At 43.2% G+C, this 13,048-nt stretch overlaps 1 protein-coding gene across 2 annotated transcripts in view; it reads right to left on the minus strand.

The window, feature by feature from the left end:
* The window catches only part of si:dkey-34d22.1 (discoidin, CUB and LCCL domain-containing protein 1), a 31,297-nt gene that overhangs the window by 1,486 nt on the left and 16,763 nt on the right, over positions 1 to 13,048 (minus strand). Inside the window, exons 8-14 of one of the 2 annotated variants that reach the window (XM_014169299.3) lie at positions 12,683 to 12,877; positions 12,257 to 12,369; positions 11,911 to 12,085; positions 11,626 to 11,718; positions 10,710 to 10,803; positions 10,228 to 10,268; positions 10,033 to 10,140 (exon numbers count right to left, since the gene is read on the minus strand). In XM_014169299.3, the coding sequence (XP_014024774.3) occupies positions 10,033 to 10,140; positions 10,228 to 10,268; positions 10,710 to 10,803; positions 11,626 to 11,718; positions 11,911 to 12,085; positions 12,257 to 12,369; positions 12,683 to 12,877 (819 nt within the window). Of the gene's footprint in view, positions 1 to 10,032; positions 10,144 to 10,227; positions 10,269 to 10,709; positions 10,804 to 11,625; positions 11,719 to 11,910; positions 12,086 to 12,256; positions 12,370 to 12,682; positions 12,878 to 13,048 lie in introns of both variants that reach the window. The other variant, XM_014169297.3, reaches the window with a different exon arrangement.

Genomic DNA, 13,048 nt, shown 5'->3' on the forward strand with positions numbered 1-13,048 from the left:
GTCATATAATTTGATCTGATATTCATCTAAGTCACAACAATAGACAAACACAGTCTGCTTAAACTAATAACTCACAAACAATTATAAGTTTTCATGTCTTTTTTGAACACACTGTGTAAACATTCACAGTGCAGGGTGGAAAAAGTATGTGAACCCTTGGATTTCATAACTGGTTGACCCTCCTTTGGCAGCAATAACCTCAACCAACCATTTTCTGTAGTTGCGGATCAGACCTGCACAACGGTCAGGAGGAATTTTGGACCATTCCTCTTAACAAAACTGTTTCAATTCAGCAATATTCTTGGGATATCTGGTGTGAACAGCTCTCTTGAGGTCGTACCACTGCATCTCAATCGGGTTGAAGGTCAAGACTGACTGGGCCACTCCAGAAGGCGTATTTTCTTCTGTTGAAGCCATTCTGTTGTTGATTTACTTCTGTCTTTTGGGTTGGTTGTCCTGTTGTATCACCCAACTTCTGTTGACCTTCATTTGGCGGACAGACAGCCTTACATTTCCTGCAAAAAGTCTTTAGAAACTTGGGAATTCATTTTTCCGGCGATGATAGCAAGCTGTCCAGGCCCTGAGGCAGCAAAACAGACCCAAACAACTATGCTCCCGCCAACATACTTTACAGTTGGGATGAGGTTTTGATGTTGGTGTGCTGTGCCTTTTTTTCTCCACACAGTGTTGTGTGTTCCTTCCAAACAACTCAACTTTAGTTTAATCTGTCCACAGAATATTTTGCCAGTAGCGCTGTGGAACATCCAGGTGCTCTTTTCCGAACTTCAGATGTGCAGCAATGTTTTTTTGGACAGCAGTGGCTTCTTCCGTGGTGTCCTCCCATGAACACCATTCTTGTTTAGTGTTTTACGTATCATAGACTCGTCAACAGAGATGTTAGCAGTTTTCAGAGATTTCTGTAAGTCTTAAACTGACACTCAAGGATTCTTCTTAACCTCATTGAGCATTCTGCGCTGTGCTCTTGCAGTCATCTTTGAAGGATGGCCAGTCCTAGAGAGAGTAGCAACAGTGCTGAACTTTATCCATTTATAGACAATTTGGCTTACTGTGGACTGATGAACATCACGGCTTTTAGAGATACTTTTGCAACCCTTTCCAGCTTTATGCAATTCAACAATTCTTAATCTTAGGTCTTCTGATATGTCTTTTGTTCGAGGCATGGTTCACATCAGGCAATGCTTTTGTGAACAGCAAACTCACATTTTGTGAGTGTTTTGTATAGGGCAGGGCAACTCTAAACAACATTTCCAATCTCGTCTCATTGATTGGACTCCAGGTTAGCTGACTCCTGACTCTAATTAGCTTTTGGAGAAGTCATTAGCCTAGGGGTTCACATACCTTTTCCAACCTACACTGTGAATTTTTAAATGATGTATTCAATATAGACAAGAAAACTAACGTATATTCCGGACTATAAACCGCAACTTTTTTCCCACGCTTTGGCGGCATGAAGCTTTCATTAGACCATTGAAATTGCTGAACGGGTTAAGGTCAAACAACTTTTTTGTTTACTGTTTAGATTAAATCGAGCGCTCTCAAACTTCCCATCATTCTGATTACGCTAGTCATTTTGTCACCCTCATCATGGCAAAGACACGGAGAAATGCATATGATGCAGCTTTCAAGTTGAAGGCGATTGATCTGGCTGTTGGAAAAGGAAAGAGAGCTGCTGCACGGGAGCTTGGTCTTAATGAGTCGATGATAAGACGTTGAAAACAGCAGCGTGAGGAATTGACTCAGTGCAAAAAGACAACTAAAGCTTACTGCTAATTTTTTATTTTTTGTTACAAGCTGTGTTTCGTTAAAGCCTATTTATTTTTGTTACAAGCCGTGTTTCGTTAAAGCCTATTTATTTTTGTTACAAGACGTGTTTCGTTAAAGCCTGTGTAAAGTTAATTTGTTTTAATGTACTGGTAGGCACCTGCGGCTTATAGACATGTGCAGCTTATTTATGTTCAAAATAATATATATTTTTTAATTCAGTGGGTGCGGCTTATATTCAGGTGCGCTTAATAGTCCGGAAATTACGGTACATTCATTTGTGTGTTATTAGTTGAAGCACACTGTGTGTGTATATTGTTGTGACTTAGATGAAGGTCAGATGAAATTTTAGGACCAATTTATGTAGAAATCCAGGTAATTCAAAAGGGTTCACATACTTTTTCTTGCCACTGTAGCTGAAGTACAGTTTAAATGTAACATCCTTAATTTCAGAAAGGGTAACAGGGGTTAAGGACTTGTCATGACAACATACCCCAGGACTGTACAAGCAGGGGCTTGGGCTCCCGAGTGGTGCTGTGGTCTAAGACACTGCATCTCAGTGCTAGAGGCATCTCTACAGACACCCTGGTCCGAATCCAGGCTGTATCACAACCGGCCGTGATTGGGTGGCGCACAATTGGCCCAGCGTCGTCCGGGTTTGGCCGGTGTAAGCCGTCATTGTAAATAAGAATTTGTTCTTAACTGACTTTCCTAGATTAAATGTTTTTTTTACAGTACTGGGGTATGTTGTCATGACAGTAGGGCTCATAAAAATACATTCAAATTAAAGTGTTGCTCTGTACTCCCTCCAGCCATGTCTTGAAAGTGCCTCCCTCATACTCAGTAGGGCTCATATCATGGGCATTGTTGAGCCCCTAAAAGAGCTCTGTGGCCACAAACAATGGCCGATCTCTAGTGACTGGGATGAGGGCTGACAGGGGAGGCCTCAGACCCTATCCCTCACCCAACCTCTGAGGGGGAGCTATTTTAATTAGAGACGCCTATAATTGTCTTAGCGACTGACCCTCTGTCCTGTTTATCACTGGCCTTCTCAGTGTAGTGCCCCTTCATCTGTGGGAGGGAGGGGGAGGCTGTGCTTCCCTGGCATGAGTGCCCTTTATCCAGCTCCAATTAAAGGGTCTCTTTCAGAGCGGGCTCCGCAGACCAAAGAGAGGAATGTTTATACTGCAATTGGGAGACGGACTAAGCGAAGGGGAAGAATGGGCAGCCCATGGAGAAAGCTGTTTGCTTGTCAAGCCTGGTCTGAGCTCTGCAAACTGGCCAGCCAAGTCAGAGGATGTGAGTGAGAGAGAAAGAGAGAGAGAGAGAGAGAGAGGGGGAGGGAGGGAGCAGAGTAGTTTGGAAAAGGTTGGGCTGAAAGATGGTGATGGACTCAGAGTCACGGATGGCTGGAGGGAGGGAGTTCCAGAGCTTAGGAGCAACCTCAGAGAAGGCCCTGTCGCCAAAGCTCTGGAGCTTGGACCTGGGGATGTCAAGGTGGCCTGCTGTGGTGGAACGGAGTGAGCGTGTAGGTTGGTGCGGCAGGTAGCCTAGTGGTTAGAGGCGAGCCAGCAAGCGGAGGGTTGCCAGTTAGAATTCTAGAGGCCATTGCCTGCCGTTGTGCCCTTGAGCAAGGCACTTAACCCCCCACAATGACAGCTCACTGGGCCCCCAGTGTGGCAGCCCCCTGTACTTCTCTAAAACCTGTTTATGTATGTGTGTCTTTCGGAGGGGTTGGGTTAAAAGCGGAAGTAACATTTTGGTTGGACCTTGTGTGCAATTGATCAATAAAGTGATCTAAATCTTAATCTGGTAGGGGAGAAGAAGGTCTGAGAGGTATGGGGGGGGAAGGTGGTGGAGGGCTTTGTAGGTCAGAAGGAGGGTCTTGTAATCAATGTGTTGGGAGACAGGGAGCCAGTGAAGCTCATGGAGGACAGGGGTGATGTGCTGCCAGAACTTAGTGTGGGTGAGAAGGGCTGCATCGTTTTGAACAATTTGGAGCTTAAGGAGGGAGCTTGAGTTGAAGCCGGAGTAGTGAGTTGCAATAGTCAAGACGGGAGGAGATTAATGCATGTATGAGGGTTTCAGTGGCAGGACGGGAGAGGGAGGACTTGACTTTGGCAATGTTGCAGGGGGAAGAGGGTGGAGTCCAGGATGACGTCAAGGTTACATGAGTGAGGGGAGGGAGAGACAGTAGTGAAGTTGCCAGCTTTGGTGAGGGTGGATTTGGTGCCTATCATGAGGAGTTCCGTTTTATCACTGTTGAACTTGAGGAAGTTTTGTTGCATCCATGTTTTTATTGCAGAGAGGCAGGATTCAATGTGGGTCAGAGGCGGGTTGAGGAAGGATTTGGTGTTGTGGTAGATCTGGGTGGTGTCGGCATAGCAGTGGAAGTCAAGGTTGAAGTGACGGAGGATCTGACCAAGGTGGAGGATGTAGATAATGAAGAGTAAGGGGCCCAGCACAGAGCCCTGGAGGACACCCTGTGTAACTTCAGCTGAGTCTGAGTTGTGGCCATTGAGGGTCTGGTTTGTAAGGTATGATTGTAGCCATGACTGCGGTGCCCTCAACACCCAGACCCTGAAGCCTGGTGAGGAGGATCTGATGGCTCACTGTGTCAAAAGCGGCACTTAGATTGAGAAGAATCAGGATGTTGAGGTCATCAGCAGAGGTGAGGAGGTCATTGACAACTTTGAGGAGTGCAGTTTCAGTACAGTGGGGGTGAGGGAAACCAGACTGGAAGGACTCGATTAGCAGGTGGGTTTGGAATTGGGAGGCAGCAGTCCATTCCAGAGTCTTGGCAAGGAAGGGAAGCAGGGTATAAAATTAACTTTTTGGTCCACCAGCCAATGGGGCAGGTAGATTAAAAAAATATACCAGCCAATCAGTTTTTTTACCAGCCAAAATATTTTTGTTGTTGCTAAAATTACACCAACAAAACACAAAAAAACGGATGAGCATGCTTTGCATTGTTTCTAAAACAATAAATGTATTACTAGTAAGAAGTAATGTGGTATATTGTTTAATTTCATTTTTTTGTGACCCAAGTCTTTTAACCAAATATCACAGATGAGACAAAAATGTTCACCTGCCCCTTTAAGGGCCGGAGGTTATATGGTAGAGGGACTCCAGTCATATTTGTGCCTGTGAGATTGAGTCTAACTAGTTGAAGCGTTGTCTTCTCTTCCCTAACAGTTGAAATTCAAACATAGAAAAACAAATTCACTTGTGAAAAAACTATGTAAATAGCCAAGAAACACAAGGACAAAGTCTCACTTTAGTAGACTTTCGTTTCAAATAAATTAAACCAACTTTTATGCCTCTGCGCAGCTTTTAAAAATGTATCTTTCATTCAGCTCTTCATGTACACACAGCCCCCAGCCAGGCAGTTTTTCAGCGCCTATATAGGATTCTTAGTTCTTTGGCTTTGTGCGATTAATTTACTAGCTATGAAAACACCCGCCAACGTGGCTGGTGACCACCCGCCAACGTGGCTGGTGAAATAGACCGCTTACCCGCCAATGCCAAAAGCTACCCGCATTGGCAGGTGGCAGGTGTTCATTTTAGGCCCTGAAAGGAGGTTGGAAATGGGGCGGAAGTGATTGAGAATGGTAGTGTCCAGTCTGGGGATTTTTAACCTTTTTGGGATAGGGGGCAGTATTTTCACGTCCGGATGAAAAGCGTGCCCAAAGTAAACTGCCTGCTACTGAGGCCCAGAAGCTAGGATATGCATATAATTGGTAGATTTGGATAGAAAACACTCCAAAGTTTCTAAAACTGTTACAATTATGTCTGTGAGTATAACAGAACTTATTTGGCAGGCAAAACCCTGAGGGCAAACCATCCAGGAATTTTTGTTGTTGTTGAGGTGACAGTGTTCTCAATGGGTTTTCTATGTGGATCTAGATTTCTAAGGCACTTGCTCGCAGTTCCTATCGCTTCCACTTGATGTCAACAGTCTTTAGAAATTGGTTGATGTTTTTCTTTTGAGTAATGAAGAAGTATGGCTGTTCAGAACGAGGGTTGAGTCTAGTGTACTGTTGTGGTTGGGGCGCGCGACCTGAAAGCTCGCTCCACTTTGCTTTCGTCCTGTATTGAACACAGTTTATCCCGTCTTAAATGTTATTGATTATTTACGTAAAAAAATACCTAAAGTTGTATTAGGAAAGTTGTTTGAAATGTTTGGATCAAGATTACGGGTAACTTATTAGATATTTTGTAGTCATGTTGCGCGAGTTGGAACCGGTGTTTTTCTGAGTCAAAAACGAGTCAAATAAATGGACATTTTGGAGATATAATGACAGAATTTATCGAACAAAAGGACCATTTATGATGTTTATGGGACATATTGGAGTGCCAACAGAAGAAGATCTTCAAAGGTAAGGCATGAATTATACCATTATTTCTGAGTTTTGTGGCACGCCTGGCGGGTTGAATTATGACTGTCATGTGTTTGTTTGATGGGGTGCTGTCCTCAGATAATAGCATGGTTTGCTTTCGCCGTAAAGCCTTTTTGAAATCTGACACGTTGGCTTGATTAACAAGAAGTTAAGCTTTAATTTGGTGTATTGCACTTGTGAATGTATGAAATGTAGAAATATTTCTAATAATTATTTTTTAATTTCACGCTCTGCCATTTCACCGGATGTTGTCGAAACGTTCCGCTAGCGAACCCCTAGCCGTAAAAGGTTTTAAGATGGGGGTGACTGCAGCTGTTTTGTAGTTGGAGAGGACAGTTCCATGGATGAGGGAAAGGTTGACAATGTGTGTGATATATGGACAGAGAGCAGGCAGGCAGGCTTTGATGAGAACGGTGGGGATGGGATCCAGGGAGCAGGTTGTAGTCTTGGATGACATGATGAGTTTTGAGATATATGGAGAGTCAATGGGGGGCAAGTTTCAGGGGTGACAGTTGGGAGGTTGACAGGGGGAGGGGCGGCTGAGGGAGATTGATCAGTCAGTGATGAGTTTATTTTGGTGATCTTGTCCTTGAAAAACTGGAGGAAGGATTTGCAGTTCAGTGGAGAGAGTAGAGAAGGTGTCGTCATGGGGCTGAAGTAGTTTGCTGACAGTGGAGAACAGAGTTCGGGAGTTCTTATTGGAGCTGTTGATGATGTTGGAGAAGTAGGCGGACCTGGCAGCACTGAGGGCATCTCTGTAGGTGGAGAGGTGGAGTTTGTAGGCTTTAGCGTGGACGGTGGGCCCAGACTTCCTGCTCAAGCGCTCCAGGCGACCAGTTTGCTTCAGGGTGCGGAGCTTAGAGGTAAACCAGGGGGAGGAGGAAGAGGGGAAGGGGGGCCAGAGAGTTGAGGGAGGCAGGTAGAGCAGTGTTGAATTAGGCAGCTAGTTCATCAGGTAAGTTGGGGGCGTGGACAAGGGGCTGGGCAGAATAGATGGCATCAGAGAGTTGGAGGGGGTTAACAGCTTTGATGTTGCGGAAGGAGAGGAGGCTTTTGTTAATGTTTTGGGGTGTGTATGAGAGAAGAGAGAAATTAAGAATATTGTGGTCAAACAGTGAGAACTGAGAAGGGGAAATATGAGTTAGGTTGAGGCTAACAGAGCAGACGAGATCAAGTATCCCTTGATGTGAGTGGGAAAATTGTTGAGTAATATTGAAACAGTCCAGAATTGCAATGAGATGAGTCCATGTGAATATTCATTGGCCTAGCAATAGTAAGCGGGGGGAGATGTGTATGTGTAGTCCTGTTGCCCTGGCAGGATAGCCTGGTCCTGGATCTGTTTGTGCTGTATAGCCTAGGAGTTGGCTATACAGCACAAACAGACATGGAACCAGGCTAGGCTTGACATGCCTCTCTTATTTCAAGATTATGAAGAAGGAACTGCTATGTCTCTGGCTCTTGGACTACTGTGAATACATCATCTGGCAAATAGAAAAAGATAACATCTGACAACTGCATGTCTTCTTCCTATTTTCTTTTGTTGATTTAACCTTTATTTAAGCAGGGAGTCATGCTGAGACCACTGTCACTTTCGCAGATGTGCCTTGAACGAACACATCACTAAACAACCATTACACTACATATCTATATACACATCAATTACACAATACATTAAAAGCAAACACAAAACACGAAAAGCAAAACACAAACATTCTTCAGTAAAATGGCCCTCTAACATTTAAGGACTTTAAAGACTTTAAGGACTTTTGAAGATCATTCCACACGCAAAAAAACTAAAAGCAGATATTTCTAACTCGGTGGAGATTGAAGGGATCTCCAGGGTTGGCCATCCCTGAGTCCGGGTCTGGTAACTTACAGATCTGAAGGTTAATAACGGGTTAAGGTATGGCGGAAGTTTATGCAAGAGGGCAATATGGACAAAAAGATTGCGATACGAGATTTTGTGTACTGAACCTATTGCCCGGAATAAATAACAATGGGAGGCTTGCAAGCCGAAGAACACCATCCCAAACATGAAGCACGGGGGTGGCAGCATCATGTTGTGAGCACGGGGGTGCTTTGCTGCAGGAGGGACTGGTGCACTTCACAAAATAGATGGCATCATGAGGGAGGAAAATTATGTGGTTATATTGAAGCAACATCTCAGGACATCAGTCAGGAAGTTAAAGCTTGGTCGCAGGGTAGCCTAGTGGTTAGAGCGTTGGACTAGTAACTGAAAGGTTGCAATTTCAAATCCCTGAGCTGACAATGTACAAATCTGTTGTTCTGCCCCTGAACAAGGCAGTTAATGCACAGTTCCTAGGCTGTCATTGAAAATAAGAAATTGTTCTTAACTGACTTGCCTAGTTTTAAATAAAGGTTAAAAAAATGGGTCTTCCAAATGGACAATGACCCCAAGCATACTTCCAAAGTTGTGGCAAAATGGCTTAAGGACAACAAAGTCAAGGTATTGGAGTGGCCATCACAAAGCTCTGACCTCAATCCTATAGAAAATTTGTCGGCAGAACTGAAAAAGCGTGTGCGAGCAAGGAGGCCTACAAACCTGACTCAGTTACACCAGCTCTGTCAGGAGGAATGGGACAAAATTCAACCAACTTATTGCGGAAGGCTACCCGAAACATTTGACCCAAGTTAAACACTTTAAAGGCAATGCTACCAAATACTATTTGAGTGTATGTAAACTTCTGACCCACTGGGAATGTGATGAAAGGAATTAAAACTGAAATGAATCATTCTCTCTACTATTATTCTGACATTTCACATTCTTAAAATAAAGTGGTGATCCTAACTGACCTAAAACAGGATTAAATGTCAGGAATTGTGAAAAACTGAATTTAAATGTATTTGGCTAAGGTGTATGTAAACTTCCGACTTCAACTGTATTTAACAAAAGGACCTGCTCCTATAGAAGAAACCTATTTGAATTCTTAATTTCTTAACTAATTAATCAACATCCTTTTTGAAGGACAGCTCTTCGTCAATCCAGCTACCCAGATATTTATAAATGAGGACACCAGCAACGAGGGCACCATCCAAAGTACTTATGCATAAATCATCAGATACATTTTTACTTGATTTGTAAAATAACATATACTTGGTTTTACTGGCATTAAGTTCCAATTTCAGTTCAACAAAGGCTTTCTGCAGGATAGTAAATTCCGATTGAAGATTCACTAGAAGTTGACGGAACATCCATTGATCCAACTAGAGGCTGGGAGAAGGTTAGGCAGTCAACTGGCTGACCAGGTTCAATTAAACCACCATTTCGTTCAAATAAAAAGCCTGCCGAGATAAAATGCTGATTGAAAGCATCACTTATCTCATTTTTCTCAGTAATGATGCCAGAGTCATACACAACTTGCTTAGGCAGGGAAAGAGAGGAATTTCCACCCTTCAGTTCATTAACTGTTTTCCAAAATGTTTACAGATCACCAACAGAGTCTGAGATAAAACTTAGAAATGACCTAGATTTAGCTTTCTTGATTGAGGAATTTAATCTATTTCTCAATTGCCTTGAAAATATACCTATCAGCTATAGTCAGTTTTTCTAGCCTTGGCCCCTGATTTATCATCATAACAAGATCAGAAAGTTCTATAGAGGATTTGTTATATTTTTTACTCTAAGGCATTTAAAGGAAGAGTGTTTGTCGGCCGGAGAGATAAAAATAGATAGATAGATAGAACAATTCTATAACTAATTCAGGGTCAGGCATGCAGCTGATAGAGGAAAGGTCAGAGTAATACATATCATGAAGAAAAGCTTAAGGGTATATACCCAGCCTCACTGGCATGCTCTGTTGAAAAGGCTGGGTTGTTTGTGCATTCTTACCATTGAGAGGAGGGTTGGGTAAAGCATCATGGACACCCCGCTCTACAGGGTAGGAGATAAGCTCAGAGTCGGAGCAGGGGAGGCTCTTCTCCTGGAAACTCTGAGAGGCTGCTGGACAGACAGACAAAAACACTTTCAGAGAGGTCCTGGAAGAGTAGTAAGAGTAAAACAATAGTGAGCAATGCGCAAGAATACCTTTGGATAAGGAATACTGTTTCATGTGTGCAGCTTTTTTCCTATAAAAGACAACAAGACAACAAATCAAATTAATCGAACTACACCATAATGATTTATCATATTTATCATTGCCATAATGTGTCAGAATAACATTGGAATGTATGTGGACACTTTTGTGTTATCTGGGCGTTTATTGGCAGCTAAGGGCTAGATTCTCTGAGATCCACACTAGCCAACATCCGCTTAGCGGTGTTGGAGATGGCAGCGGTGTCTGAGGTGAATTTAACACGAGAGGGATCGGTGTGGCTTAGTAACAATGACTACACTAGCAGCCGCTCACCGTTTTGACAGCTCTAATGCAGTTACACCTCCGACAGCTATTGAGCTATTGCCGGTTAACACTTGATCTGATTGAAACTGATTCAAATATCAAGCATTGGGAGGATAGCCAGTGAGTGGGTGTTGGACTGCTAACTACATATGGTATAGTGTTACAATACCTTCTATTCCACCAGACTCCAGCCAACAGACAACTAACACACAGGATCAGTCCGAGGACCACGCCCACCGCAACTATCACTGGCTGATTGGAGCCTGCAGGGCACAGGAGGAGTCATTAGCATGCTAGGCTGAACGGTCAATACAACAATTAACCGCTGCTGAAGAAAGGCCAGCTTTAAACTATTATTTAGCTATGTGCTTTATAACAATGTGAAGGAAGTCCAGTGTCAAGCAAATAAGCAATCTAACATCAAAATCGATACTGTCGTACAACCATTTTTACAGCTGTTATAAAAGGCATGGTGGCCCCAAGGCTTATTCCGATCAATAAAATACAAATTAAATTCCTCAGAAACTGCTGTAGTTCAAATTGAAAAACATAAAGTACTTTAAAAAACCCTAGAGTCAATGCCTGCATCTGTGTGTAAATCTAATTACCATAATACAAAAATCCCTATCAAAATCCATCTGTTTAGGCTAGATGTCGGCCTTCCGCATCTGCGATGGGAGTTGGCAGAACTACAGCATTGTTTTTCAGACCAGGAGACATCCCAAAAATCAGTCTTCTCATGATAATGTCTGGTTGGGCTACAAACTAATATATGGGAAGATGAGACTTACACGAACACGATGGTGTTCTCCATTTTGCTCTACGACCCCCACAAGAGTCACAAGACTAGTCGGAAGTCGGTACCACTGATCTGCCAATTGCCTTGAATTGCCTCTGTTTTGCCATGTATGAATACATTATTCAATGCGTTTCTATGGGCTAATAGCAGCAGGGCCAAATTAAATGTTTAATCAAATAATAATCCAATGTATATTTTTTTATACCTAATCTCCTAAAATTCAAACTCAAATAGCAAAATGATCCCTGAAAGGACTTTTAGGAGTTTGAACACATTAGGTACATACTCAGGCTTGAGTCCTTTATGATAACAGGGCCCTCTGTGGGGACTGGATTGAGATGAGGTGTTGTGCTAACATCAACTTTTAAGGATGGAGATCCTATAGAGAGAGTTGGAGGATATGATATGAATGGCATCCAGCATACAAACTGCATTATCTCTTGCTGATGCCACAATTGCAATTTACCATACAATATAATGGAGAGTTTATTCTAGTGGCTCAGTTGCTAAGAGCATGTAGTATTCACATCTTCTAGACTGTTTTTATCTGGAATGTATGGTTGAGCCTTACCCCCAGAGGAGCGAGGCCTGGGGTGGCTCTTGGGGAGAGGGCAGCCCAGGACCTGGACGTGTGCTGACGCTCTACCTTGCCAGCTTTGGGGCTGCAGCCGGAGGTACTGGACCACCACTGGAGGAAACAGGCTATTGAGAACCCTCAGATGACCATCAGAGTGGGCTTCAAACACCTACAGGCCAAGAAGAGGGACATTAACTAAGCTAGTTCTCTTAGATGACTAACAGCACTTCCCTGTTCTACGGCCTCCCACAGTCTCTGTTTGCTCAGCGCAGCTAGGAAAACTTAGCACAGATAGGAAATTGATCAGTAAATGTCGAAGAAAACATTGCAGGCAGCATACCTTTTTCTCTCTGCTGAGAGCAGCTTTGTAGACCTTCCAGTTGTGGCGGTCTTTGCTAAAAAGGAGAATGTAAGATTCGATGTAGAAGTCAGCCGATCCCCTTGTTATTATTCCTGGGAAAACACAGCGTGTCTTTTTCAACACTCCAGACCACATTCATAATAGGCTACACACTGATTGTTTGGCAAATCTAACTAGAAGTTTGCCTATCAACATCACAGCTGGAACTGTACGTTTTTTTTCATCCAATGAATAGCGTTTGAAATCAGCAAAATAGTATTTTGAGTTCAATGAAAAAACTGTGGTTTCTATCTTCATATTTTCATTTTAATAACAACTCAAAGCTAATTATAGTGGATGTAGTAAATTAAACTCCTATTTTGGCCATGAGGGGAGAAGAACATCACCTCATAAATGTTCACTGACCTGTGACACTGCTCTTGTCTGTAAGCTCTAGCTCCAGCCAGGGCTCCTGGTCACTAGCGTCCGATGCCCAGGGTAGTAACTGTCCCTCTGCATCCATGTTCTTAGGGGACCATAATACAAGCTGCCCTAGTCTGTTCACTTCTCTCCAGATGGAAGATGCATTGAAACCAGACACAGTCAGTTCATCATTACACTCTGTTGGAGAGGAGAGGCAAGAAGAGAGTTGAAGTGACAGAGGAACAGGGCCAGCTCTAGCTTTTTGGGGGCCCTAAGCATCTTGCGGAAAAACATTTTACTGGCATCCCTCTTGACGGTGGAGAGAAAAATTTATGTTTTAAAGTTCATTTCCCACAATTCTACACATTT

Source organism: Salmo salar, chromosome 02 (genome assembly GCF_965601325.2).
Source record: "Salmo salar chromosome 02, fSalSal1, whole genome shotgun sequence".
Classification (NCBI taxonomy): domain Eukaryota; kingdom Metazoa; phylum Chordata; class Actinopteri; order Salmoniformes; family Salmonidae; genus Salmo; species Salmo salar.